Source organism: Hyperoodon ampullatus (assembly GCF_949752795.1).
Source record: "Hyperoodon ampullatus genome assembly, chromosome: 2".
Classification (NCBI taxonomy): Eukaryota; Metazoa; Chordata; class Mammalia; order Artiodactyla; family Ziphiidae; genus Hyperoodon; species Hyperoodon ampullatus.
Window position 1 is genome coordinate 27,383,802 of NC_136915.1, and position 13,104 is coordinate 27,396,905.

Consider the following 13,104-nt stretch of genomic DNA (forward strand, 5'->3'; position numbering starts at 1 on the left):
AATGTGAGGAGGGACGAGGTCGAGGAAAACGAGAACAGGAAGGAGCCTGGATTTGCTGATTTTGAAACTCCTCAGCCTCTCCAGATGGCAAATGATGCTAAAATTAAGAAACGGTTTCTAGGCAAAGACCAAATCCAGGGCACAGTCAAAAAGACACACTCTAAAGACGAAGCTGCAGGGGTGACTTAAATCTTTTGTTAAGACCGCAGAAAGCTCTAAGGTGCCGCCTCAGAGAACTGTTGGATCAAACGCTCTCTCAGGATTTTATGGGCGTGCCTCACAGAGCCTCTCCATTCAATGGCCCAGCTCCTCAGACTGTTAAGGGCACTGTCCCTCAGCTTCAGAAGAAACCTAATGTGGAGTAAGGCTTGTCTTGAAGACATTGTTGGATAACATTCATAAAAAGCCCACAAAGCGTAAGAGAGAATCGTCTGGCAGAAACACTGCTCACATGGATGGAAAGGGTCAGAGGTAATGTGAAATAAAAGCAGCAGGAAGTAGGCTGAGAAAACAACTCCACAGGCTACCTTTCATGGGAAGGAAGGATGACTCAGGGTGGAACCAAGAGCGAAAGAGAATCACTCCGGGCTTTGAGTCCTAACCAAGGAAATGCCAGCACATGCCCTGGTATGGACTGGTGACTCCTGTAGCCTCCTGTGTTCTCCCTTCTCGAACGGGGCATCCTGAATGGGCACATCTACTGTGGTTACCCGATGCCCATCCCACCATATCCTAGGTCTGTGGAGGGAAGTGGATAACCTGTTCCTCGTTCTCAGGCTTGCAGACTGAGAGGAATCATCCTTGAGGAGTGGGACCCAGTGAGCCTCATCTGTGCCTGGACCTGAGTTAGATGCTGACATCCTGGACCTAGAACCTCCGCTGTAATGGGATGAGACTTGTGGGGCCTTGGGTAGGGGTGAGGCTAATTTACTCGAGGGAGGAACATGAATCACTGGGGTGAACTATGGTAGTAGCCGGCTCCAGGTAGCTCCCAATAATCCTTGCTTCCCTTTCATGCCTTCATGAGTCCCTGACAATGAATGGGGTGACCTGTGTGGTCAGAAAGATATTGTTGAAGTGACAGAATGTGATTTCTGAGGCTAGATCGTCAAGGGCATGGTGGGTGGCTTCCACCTTGCTCTCTTGGATCACCCCCTGGGGGGACAACTGGCTGCCACGTCACGAGAACACTCAAGCATGAGCATTCTCAAGAGACCCGTGGGAGAGTGACGGAGGCCTCCTGCCAGCAGCCACACGCTCCCTGGGAAGCGTGTGAGTGAGGCACCCTGGCAGAGGATCTGACAGCCCCAGGTGACCATTCACGTGGCCTCGGCTGGCCTTGGCCGACATCCTCATCGCAACCTCCTAAGAATCCCTGTGGCAGAACCGCCCACCTAAACCGCTCCTGAATTCCTTATCCACATTACCTGTGCGATAACAAATTTGGGGGATGCAGCAATAGATAACTAATACACTGGGTTAAGTGGCAGAGCCAGGATTTGAGCCCAGTTCTGTTTAACTCCAAAGCCTGCTCTTAACCACTATATCCCCCTTTGGTCTCTGAGTGAGCGGGCTTATGGTCACCGCTGCCTGACCTGGTCAGTGGCTGGGTGAGGCTGGCAGAAGAAACAGTGGAGAAGCTCTGGTCCCGACGAGCGCAGCCGTGCAGATGGGAGGTCTTTCAAGGTTCATTTCTAGATCCTACCCTCGAGACCACTGGCACTGCGCACCCAGGGTCACGTGCAGCCGCCAGCTCCTTTACATGCTTGCGTGTCTTTGTGCCTCTGCTTAGGCTGCTCCCTGATGCCGTCTCTCCATCCGGCTCAGGCCTGCTTGTCCACTGTCACTCAGTGTAAACGTTCTTCGTTCTAACGTTCTCCTTGACCGATTTCCTCCACTCCCGCTTGACGCCCCTCCCGACTCGCCCCGGAGACACACAGGGTTGGTCACGTCATCACCTTCACACAGGCCCCTCACCGAGCCCACAGATACGGCAGATTATAGCCACGGAACATTACAGTCGGCGCTCCATGCTAGAATGTAAGCTCTTACCGGCAGGCACCTCCTCGTCCTCGTCTCTGCCCCCCTGTTCCTGAACTGCCTGGCCTCTCCTGGTGACGGCAGGTGAGGTCTCTCACACCCTCGCTTTCCTTGCTACTCCAGGCAGGCGTGGAACTTCCAAGGACCTTACCTGGCAGAGAGCGGATGAATTCGTAGACATCTTCCACATTCCATTTGGTGGGCTCGCTTGGCAGGAAGTGGTGCCCCATGCCCACCAGGTCCCGCATGTGCACGTCAGGGAGCTCCAGGTCCCGCTGGCCTTGTCGCCGGCGGGAGGTGGATGAGCTGGCTGAGATGGGTGACAGGGGCTCCTCGTAGCTTGAGTTGTCGGAGCAACGGCTGGAGTCTTCCTGGCTGTGTGTTAGCTGCAGTGCGGCAGCAACTGAGAGGGGTACAGTGCCTGCTGGCTGGGAGCACAGAGACACGGTTTTCTTCAGGATGGGGGCATAAACCACCTCTAACAGAGTGCTGGGCAAAGGCAGGTATATTCTCCCTTTTCTGCGTGGTCTGCTACTATGTATCTTTGAATTCGAGATCAAAAAGCATCTTTTGCCATGTCCCCTCTCTGATCCTAAGCAGAGTCAGTGCCAGTACTGGAGCACGTACCACACTACACTGCAGTGATCTGATTCTACGTCTATTCTTTCTTCTAGACGTGGGGTTTTTAACCAGGGCTCTGTGGGTTTAGGGGGATGGTCTGTAAACCACCTGAAATAGCATGTAAATTTTCTTGTGTATGTCCATGTTGGACTGTAGCTTTCATCAGATTCTTAAAGAGGTTTATGGCCAAAACAATAACAATAAACAGCAAAATACACTTAAGGTCTGAAGCATCATACTAGGCTGTGAGTTCCTGTAGCACAACTTAAAGAGATTTAGTGCCTAACAGCTCCTGATGTACAGCCAGTGCTAAAACATATTTAATGAACAAATACCCACGTTCCTGGTAGAGACCTTCAAGGACTCAGTGCTCTGACGTTCAGAGAGGCAACAAGGAGGGGAAGTAAAGGGTGTCGGCTGCCTCTCACCCAGCCCTCCTCGGAAGGCAGGTGCTACCTGGGACAGCCTGTCTCTTCAGGCAGGGGAGCCCCGGAAGTCAAGGACGGAGGCAAACTGGAAGAAAGGGGTGAAGTCGGGGCAAGGTCACGGAGGAGGGAAAGTTGAAGCACCCAAGGGTCTAAATGAAGGGACCTATGAAGGGACACGGGGAGACGGCTTGACCTGACAGATCATGAGAGATGGGAGCATGCATGATGGAGCACTGACGCCAGCAGCGGAAAAGGACGGCGGGCGTCCCGGGTCGTGTTAGGAAGGGAAGTTGGTGGGGACCCGAGAGCACGAGCTTCCGGCTCCGCCCGCCTCTCACCTGCTTCTTGGTATCCTTGGTAAGTGTTGGCAGACTGGCTTTGCTGGCCCGACGGCGGTTGTGGGTTGTGGCTCCCGCCTTCTGCAGCTTGCTCCGGTCCGAGTGGAAAAGGCCCACTCGTTTGGTGCATCCCACATTGTACCTGCCAGAGCCAGGGCAACAAGGGCGGTCAGGGCAGTCGCAGGGCGGATGGCCCAGGAGGAGTAAGAGCAGTCGGGATACTTGGCAAAATTTGCGTCTGCCTCCTCGTTGCAGTCCTAAGCCCATCACTTAGCACTAGCTGTGTGGGTCTGGGCAAGCCACTTAGCCCCTCAGTTTCCTTATCTAGAGCTGGGGAGGAGACCACTCACTTTCTGTAACCGGTCCGGCAATAACATAAGCTAATGTGTGCAAAGTGCCTGGCACAACAACTTGGATCACGGTAAGGACTCAGGGCTGCCACATTCCACTCCACGTATCACCGGGGCTGGGAAACTAGTGTCCTCCGTCCTGACGGCGGACAGCTTGGCAGAGCTTGGCAGAGCGTCACAAAGGTGCGGGAGGCCCTCCAGCGCAGCTTGCAGGGAGGGAGGGCTGCAGACGGCCCTACTCCAGCTGGTGTGCAGGGCATCTCTGCCTGGGGCCTCGAGAGCTCCTCTCTTCTGGGGGCTCAGGCCTCTTCCCTCTTGGCACAAGGAGCACTCCGGGCTTAGAGTCAGACAAGTCTGGATCCCCAGCTCGAAGGCTTCAGGCGCAATTACTTCTCCTTGGTGCCTCAGTTTCCTAACAAGTATAAAGGGCACGACAGCAATACCTGCCCCACAGTATTACTTTGAAGATTAGATGACATAATGCATATTAACACCCAGCACAGAGACTCACACACAGCCGGCCCACAGTAAACAACGTTGGTGTTTACTGTGATCACCTGTCTTCTAAGCTGGGTGAACGCTCACGAAGGAAACATCTGTAGCCAGCGCAGTGGCTCTGGGCAAAGCTTCCGGTGGAGGCTTCGGTAAACCCTAAGGAAATGGGAGCTGCCAAGGGCGGGTGTCAGTGGGACCCAGAAGGGCCAGACAAGCTAAATGCTGCTTCCTTCCCTTGGACCCTTGCCGCTTGCCCTGCTCTGCTCATGGGAGTTCTTTGGTGAACGAGTGACAGGATGCTGCTTCCAGGCAGGTCACAGAAATAAGGAGCTGGGTACCAAGGCGCAATCCCAAGAAAAGGGAAGGGGCTGAGGCTCTTACCTCTTTGCACAAGCCATGGAGCAGAAGCGCTTGGAACGCTTGAACTTGTAGGCAAAGTCCACCCGGCCACAGAGCTCACACTTGAGTTTAAGGGGAGTACCCTCCTCTTTGGATTCTGAAAAGCATGAAAATCAGTAAGCGCAGACAAGGAGTCGTCCCCACAGGACTGCCCACAGCCCCACCCCGGGGCCTCTCTGCTCTGTGCTGCCTGCAGCAGCGGCTTGGAGAGTGCCAAACTGCTTTTGTCGCTATTTTTGGAAGGGCTGTGGTTTCACCCCTGGGAAGTATCCGAAGGTGTCCAGAGATGGCCCCTGGACACCCAGCAGTTTCTTCTTCTAAGGACTATGAGACAAAGCACGGGTGGGGAAGAACCAGCGCCCCTCTTTATGACCCTGGAAGAGAGCAGGCGGCTCAGAGGGAAAGCTTCAATGCTGTCACCACTGATCTAGAATTACCCCGCCCTTCCCTTGAGGTGTCCAGTTGGCTGCCGGCCGAGTAACAGAGCCCAGGAGTTCTGCAGCCTACGTGGGCGTCCCGTCCCGCCTCCACTTAGTCGGTGGCTCGTGTCGCAAGTGCAGCCCTCGCTGGCCCCCGTCCTGAGTGCAGGCTTTTGAGGCGGTAGAGGAAGGGCACAAGCCACCTGGGGCTGCTCCTGCAGGCCTACAACTGGCGAGTGACTCACGCGGGCAAAGCCGCTCTTGGAATCCTGGGGCTGGCAGGAGTGGGGCTGGAGACAGGCAGGGCACACTCAGTTCCCCAGGGGCAGGAACTGCCGTCCGTTTTCTAGGGACAGGGCTGAGCGGGCACTGGGGGAAACGTCTGGTCAGCTGACATGTTCACACGCTCCCCGGCTCAGAACCCCTCTGTGGATACCAGGAAAGGACCTTCCAGCCTTGCTGAGTCCTGTTCAGCCCCGTCAGAAGCCCCAGCATCTAGGGTCTGAGACGCTACCTTGCAGATAGGGCTCCTCCATCTCTGAGTCAGTGGTTGTGGTATGGTCCTGCTGCGGAAGTTTCTCAGGCAAGAACCCCTGTGCATACTTCTTCTTGAGATTCCCCACCAGCAGGGATGAGCGTCCCACCTAGGGGACAAGGCAACATGGAGGCCATGAGGGTCAGGTGGGCATGCTTCCTTGCTATCCAGCCTCATCAAAATTACATGTATAAAGCACCCAGGCACAGATGCCCGCCCCTGTATCACCATCCAGGTACACCCTGCTCAAGGCCTGTTTTGCTGTTTAGCTCAAGAGGCAAGATGCCGATGACCACCAAAGCACGGGGATGGAAATGGCTTCAACCCAGGACCAATGGATGGCTTAGGAGGTCAGGAGAATATCTACTCTTCCAAGCGTCTAGGGGGCAGAGATGGAGGCAGGGATCAGGTTTCCCGCAGCACCAGGACAAGGGCCAGGCCCCAGCACTCACGCGTCACGGGGCAGGAACACAGCTGAGGCTGTGTGTGACTGTATGTGTGACACACAGACCCAGCCGCCATTCCTGGATGCCTTACTGTTCTCTCCCTTACCACTGCCCTACCCGAGCCAGAGGGACAGGCAGCCACGGAGGAGAAGAGGAAAACGCGGACGCTGGGTCATGCCGGAAAGCAAAGGCCCTCGGTGGTGCCAGGATCCCAGACTAGCTGATTCACTCTTTGGTGCACTCCCTTTGTTGCCTTTTGTGCAGGCAGCCTGGTTGCCAGATCTCTAGGGTGATGCTGGGGCTGCTGTCCAATCAGCATCGACCCTGTGAGATCAGCTGGGTTCTGGAGCTTCTCCAGGGGGCCAAAGGGAGGACCTAGTCTAATGAGGGAAGGGATGTGACAAGGCTAGAGCTACTTATAGCTAAGGTGCCCCAGGCCTTGACCGACCTCCAGAGGGAAAGAGGACAAGAACCTGTCTTGGCATTTTTGTTTTTTGGCATTTTAGAAGGGCAGTCCACCCATCTCAGTTAATCAAGCTCAGAGGCTTCGGCTGACTATTCAAACCACACATGGATCCAAAGAATGTGCAAAAAACAGATGGCCTCCCATGAAGATGTTGTGTCTCTAACAGCCAGTTAAGTTTATCACGAGAGAGGCTGGAGTGCACCTGGCTCTGGGCTCCTCCCACCTAGAGAGCAGGCCACCTGTCTCACCAATTCACACTGCGCACTACTGGCTCTGGGTGCTGTTCTAATGAGCCATTTTCTTGATTCCTCTGTGTTTCCCCTTGGTCTTACGCTTTAACTGGAGACACTTGATGAAGTGCCCCTTTCTGAAGTGCCCCTCATTCACTCCCCTTTCAAGGCTCTGTCCCCAGAAAAGAAGCTTCAGGCTGTAACTCTGTTCGCTTGTCTTCCATTCAGATAGATCTTGAGAATTCTCTTCTACACAGCTTCCTTTTGCTCTCTAACCAGCCAAAGTGTTGCCATTTGGGGGTTTTGGCATTCAAACCTGAATGCCAAAGTCCATCATCCTGCACCAAATACCCCAATGTGAACTCCCTTCTAACCAAGGGGTTTGCACTTCACCAGGCAGGGACACAGCTGAGTCTGTATGGAAACTTCTAACCAAGGGGTCTTGCCAATTATTCTTAATCACTGACCCCTTCTGGACCTTAGGAAGACACTCAATCCTAGAAAGAAAATGGCTCTGATATTCCTTTGGGGGAAAATTAGCAAGGAAAGAGCAAATTTTTCACATTTTCAGAAATTTTACATGGAAATGTAAAGCTATTCTAATACACATCCAAAGTATACTTATTAAAAAAAAAAAAAAAAAAAGAGGGGAAAAGAAGTAGTCCGTACCGGGAAAGGCTCCGCCCCCTCCTGGATCACAAACCCTTCGATAACATGCGTCAGGATTTGGGGTTTCACAATGGCCTGTGGTGGTTTATTCTCACCATTCTGGGGGGCAGTGCCGGTGATGCTGGAGGCAGAGTTTCCGTTCCCTGAGGTCATGCCGGGGCTGCTGAGGTCGGTCAGTGCATGAACAATGCCCTGCCCTGTCTCTGTACAAGGGAAAGCAGGAAAACACAAGCAGGGGGGGTCAGAACCAGGTCTAGGCCAGTAGCAGAGCAGGGACTCAACACTGCCCGACGATGCAAACCAAGCAGTCCCCTCCTTCAGTGACCCATTCAAAAGTGGTACAGTCTCAGTGGACCCACTACCAAGTGAGACTACAGTCTGTTCTGCAACAGTGCAGCTCATCCGCCAGCAGTGTTTCTTAATTTCCCAACTGTGCTAAGAATAGTCCAACCAGGTTACACAGGCAAGAATTCTGCCTTTGAGGAGTTAAGACCTTGGTCAATATTGATCTGGACAAACAAGTTAACATTCTGCTCAAGGGAGAAAACGTATTCAAGGTGACATCTAAAACCAAGATGAAAAGCTGAACTAGGTATAGGGCTTGGGGCATGACGGGGTTTCGGGGAGAGAGGATAAATGAAACTTCTACGAGGTTCCTCAGGAAAGGGTTAGATTTTAAGCGTGCTGTGAAATGTCAAAGTACTGAACCCCACGTAAACATTTTAACACAGATCTGCCTAATCGGAGACTGGTTATTTGGGATCACTGCATTAAGATATGCGTGTCTTCTGTTTCTCCACCGAGGAAGCCCCTAGGCAGAGCTGAGGTTTTCTATGCTGTTCCTGCAGGTGTCCTGCTCCAATTAAGCCTCTTGTCCAGTTCTCAGCTCCACATCCAATCTGATTCTCAGCCAACCACAGACTCCTTCCCTCCAAGGAGAGCCTTGCTTAAGATGTCCTCTCCACGGGCCTGCCAGCCTTTCTCTGAAGAGCCTGACAGAGCTCCAGTAAGTATGAGGAGGTGCCTTTACAGAACCACACCACAAGGGACCCCCTTGCCTCCACTCCAAACAGTAGCTCTCCTGAGTTCCTTCACTGTTTGAGAAGCAACTTTTCTCTCTTCCCTTTTTTAACTCTTCCCCCACCCCCCCTTCCCAGGGCCATTCTCTACCACCGCCAACTGTGTGAAGCTGAGGTTGCCTTTAACCTGGAACTTCCTAAAAAAGAAAGAAAGAAAAAAAGAAAGAAAAAGCCATTTCTTTATTGCAACAAGCCTATTGACAGTAAGCATAACCCCGTGTGAATGTATGTATTACACACTTTAAAAACAATTTCAGTTTATTAGCTAAGTAATTTTTGCACAAAATTTATATGAAGATGCTCTTAATTCATGTTAAAGATCTAAAAATCCCACCAGATCCCACCACAGAACAGGAATTCACGATGCCTAATTATGTGGCATGGAGAAATCAAAATAAACTCATTTTAGAAAAGGTTTATAACCGGCTCATTTTCTTACTAGTAGTCCTAATGTGCAATAAACTGGGATAAATCTTTTTTTTTTGTTAAGAAAAAGAGTTGGCCATGACACATGCCTTCAGTACTCAGACCTCTATAATTCAACTATAATAAATTTCAGAGCTGAGTGGGAGTTACCTAAGAGATGTGATTAATGAGATTTTTTAAAAATTAATTTTTTGGAGACACAGTCATACCAGCAAGTTAGAAAAATTCCTTTACGTGTTTATAGTCCTTTGAAAAATTTTTTTTGACATTTTTGACCCTTCTATAGGGACGGAAAATTTCTCCTTTAGAATCAGTCTTTCTAAAATTGTAAAGGTGTTTGGGAACTAGAAAAAAAGATCTTTCCTTAACCATGAATAACTAGGAGGACTGAGTTAATTATACAATCAATCAAATTAAGTTTCTCTGCTTTTAAATTTTAAATATTTAAGTCTGTATTTACATAATTACATTTTTGCTTTTATATGTTAAAGTATTTTAAATATGCAAAGAAACAAATCTGTATTTTATTTAAAATAATGAATAAATGTTGGTAAAATAGAAAGCTTACTATGTAAGTTAAAATCCTATTTTTAGATGATGGCTATTCCCTTCTAATTAGAGCCTAGTAAAATATTCCCTGGCTTCGCTAATGAGCTACTGTACAGATTATAGAATCACAAGATTAGAAAGTCTGGTTCAACCCCTTACCAATGCTTGACCCTTCCCTATAATAGCCCCACCCAGTGATTTTCTGGCATTTGTTTGAATACCTCTAATGACAGAGGAACTCACTACCTCAGAAGTAGTTTGTTCCCAACTTGGGCAGTTCAATTAATAAGTTCTTCCTTATAACGAGCCAAAAATCTATCTTCTGTTAATTTCTGTCCACTTACCCCGGTTCTATTCCTTAGGACCACACAGAACAAGGCTAATCTTATTTGTACAATGGGCAAAAACATAGGCTTAGACCTGGCTTAGAGACTGGTCTCTATCACTCAAGTGGATTAGGGACAAGTCCTCTTCTGTCTCTGAGCCTTGGTTTCTCCAGCTATAAAATACAGACAATAATAAGACCTACCCTTTAGTGTTGCTACGAGGACTAAGCGAGAAAATGAATAGCAGTGCAGTGCTAGCACACTGGGAAACACTCAAGAAATGCTCTTGGTGTCATGAAGGATGTCACTTATGAGCCCAGTTTATGTTCTCTCCTCCAGGCCACACTCCCTCTGCTCCTTTGACTACTTCTTATATAAAAGGTTGCAAATTCATCATCACCCTAGGTCTTCTTTGCCAGCATCTTTTAAAGTCAGGTACTCAGTCAATACTAACATAATATATCAAGTGTATTGATCCAAGAGATCCTGTTGGTAAGAGTTTTGTTTTGTTTCTTTCAAAAACAATCTCGTTCCTCGCTGAGAGCACAGATGGAGGGCAATGAGTGACTCCCTTGTTTTAGTTTATAATACTTCTATGGAATTAATCCATTCTCCTCTGAATTCTGGGATCATGCCCACCTCCCTCTTTTCACTGATATTTATCACCAAGCAGCTGCTGATACCCTGTCTCCTTTTATGTGATCTCTCCAACCTTGTTCGACTCTTCTCCTTGCCCCCTCTACCGCCTTCCCTCCTGTCTCTCAGATCTGTGCCTACTAACGTACACTGCAAGACAAGGGGTGGGGGCTCCTGAGGTCAGAGCCCTCCCTCGTGCCAAATACAGGAGCCAACAGAGACATTCACCAGCTCAGAGGCTACAGAGCCAATACTTAACTCTGGGAGGAAAAAGACTTTTTGGGAATTTAAGTTTTTAAAAAAGGATCTTATTAAGCAAGAGAACAAACTAATAAACCCCTTCACCACAACATTATAAACTATCACTCTCCATTATACCTCTGGGGCAGGCTACAGGAGACACAGAATCCAAGGGACGGAAGGGAGAGCGTTTTACGACTGTACAAAGGTTTGCAGCTATTTTGCTTTGCAGTCATCTTGTAGGCAATACGTTATCATGTGCTTTAGTCACAAAGCAGTTTGGGCTATTTCTGGAATGACCATACACAATCTCACCCCCTGCCAAGCTCAGCACACTGAGATTAATTTAATCTGCTTCCTGTTCTCCCAGACTGCTTTGCAGCCTGCTTAGGGGAAAGCAGCTTAAACTTGCAGAAACCTGCCCTGTTGGCCCTGCAGCCAGATGGAAGACAGAGACAAAGAAATTCTCTATCTTTGGAATTCTTCCTTACTCAATTCCCTTGACCAGTCCCTAGGCTGTAAGTGCTGCCGGGATTCCCACAGGTCTCAAATGGCTTCATACAGAGTTAGCTACCTGGATCTGAAAGGTGGAGGCCAGGACACCCTGAGTAGGAGAGGCTGCAGGAGGGAAATAAAGCCAAGCTTCAGTGGTGGTGAAGGGGGAAGTAGAATCTAGCCTTCAATTGAAACTGACCACAAAGGGCTAAGTATTTGGATCAGAATGAACAAAACAATGTGTTCTGGGGGAGTTGTTACATAACATAGGCCTCAACCTTGTAGGCTGCTTCTCAATCTGGTCTCACAGGCACTGGCAGAAACAGCCCTTATAGGGACTGGATTAAAATAGGAAGGATCCCCCCCAGTGGCCCAGTTTATGAAATTATCTGCTACAGGGCCGGTCTCCTCTGCTAGGCAAAGCAGGTGCCGTTAGGTGGGGGCTGTCTGGGTCTCATCTGTATCTTCAGGGCTAACCCAGTGTCCAATATATGATAGCCATTTAGCGGCTGCTGAGCTGGAGCATGGGGAACCCGTGTGCTCCGTCTTCACTCTTGACCAGCGTACAGATCTCCTTACTCTTCCGACAGCAACCGGTCACCAGCTGAGACTGGCCCAGCACTTTCTGAGGTGATAATGACAAGAGGGCGCAGCTGGGCTGGTGCCTGCCTACGGGGGTGGCATTTCTGGGTACCTGGCTATAAAGAAGAATGAGAGCTATTCCTTAGCCCAGGGTTTCCTGTTTGAGTGAGGATTTCCTCAGCAGAAGGGAGATACAGCATTAAATTGGCCCCAAAGGCTGCAGCTCTGGGTTCCCTGGTCCCTTTGAAACACTGATGCTGGCTCCAGGCATTTGGAAAGGTGTGATGACCTCTAGAGGCAGAGGCCGGAGGCGCCTATAAAAACGGCCCCACCCCCGAGGCCAGGAGGTAGGTGCCCAGAGAGGCCGAGCTTTCCTGCCCACTGAGGACAGAGGTCAGGCTGGCCCCAGCTGCGCCCCGTCTGGGGCACTTCGGAACCAGTTATGGTGCTCTTTATACGCACAGGTAAGGCAAAAATCATCAGTTATGCTGAAATATCGTTCAGTACTAACATTTATTGTGGGTATTTCAGATGACCTGGCCACTCATTCTATTTGCCCCTAAAATAAGTCGCCTTGAAGACCTGACTTCAGAGGAAATGAAGGGCAAGCAGAGCCTCTCCCTCTACCCTTCAACGTGGCCAGTGGCTATTTCCACTTTCTCCAGACATGAGGAGAAAGGGGTATTTTAATTTACAAGACTTCTAACTACCCTTGCTTGGCAGCAGCAGGAGAAAGACAAAGCTAATGAAGTTAATAAAGGATTCAAGGAAGCAGAATAGGTGATAACATGGATCATTTGCCTGCAACAAATTCTGCTCGACAAATGGCAAAACAAGGTCGCTTATACAACACAGAGCGTTCTCTCCAGGCCCCTGGCTCTGAAGTCCGGCTCACTGTGCCTGAGCTTAGCAGGCCAGTCACGTGGCCAGGAGGGGTGACAGCAGGATTCCTAAACAACTGCTTGCTCTAGAGAGACCCTGAGGGGAGCACCTGCAAAGTGACGCCCAGGGAAGCCACATCCCAGACAGGGAGCAGCTGACACAGACCAGATGCACCTGGTGCTAACCCAGCATGGCAAGCTGAAGGTTGAGCCCTCTGGAAAGGCTGTGGCCTCCCTTTACAATCTCATTAGTTATATTTGGGCCCCTAAAGAAATCAGTGCTGCTCTGAAAGTGAGGGAGGTAAGATATCTCATTAAGCACCAATTTGTTGAGAGAGAGAGACAGAGGGAAAGAAAGGGGGGGGGGAGGGGAGGGGGAATGGTGGCTCTATCCTGGGACCCTGACAGAGTATTCCATTAAAGAGATTCATTTGGTTAACAACCTGCTTTAAAA

At 50.1% G+C, this 13,104-nt stretch overlaps 1 protein-coding gene across 6 annotated transcripts in view; it reads right to left on the reverse strand.

The window, feature by feature from the left end:
• Positions 1–13,104, reverse strand: part of PHC2 (polyhomeotic homolog 2) — a gene marked incomplete at its 5' end in the record, with an annotated part of 49,617 nt that overhangs the window by 2,466 nt on the left and 34,047 nt on the right. For all 6 annotated transcript variants that reach the window (XM_079698333.1, XM_079698332.1, XM_079698331.1 and 3 more), the window contains 5 exons: positions 2,192–2,468; positions 3,428–3,569; positions 4,654–4,768; positions 5,605–5,734; positions 7,437–7,639. In XM_079698333.1, coding sequence (XP_079554459.1) covers positions 2,192–2,468; positions 3,428–3,569; positions 4,654–4,768; positions 5,605–5,734; positions 7,437–7,639 — 867 coding nt within the window. The remainder of the gene's footprint in view (positions 1–2,191; positions 2,469–3,427; positions 3,570–4,653; positions 4,769–5,604; positions 5,735–7,436; positions 7,640–13,104) is intronic.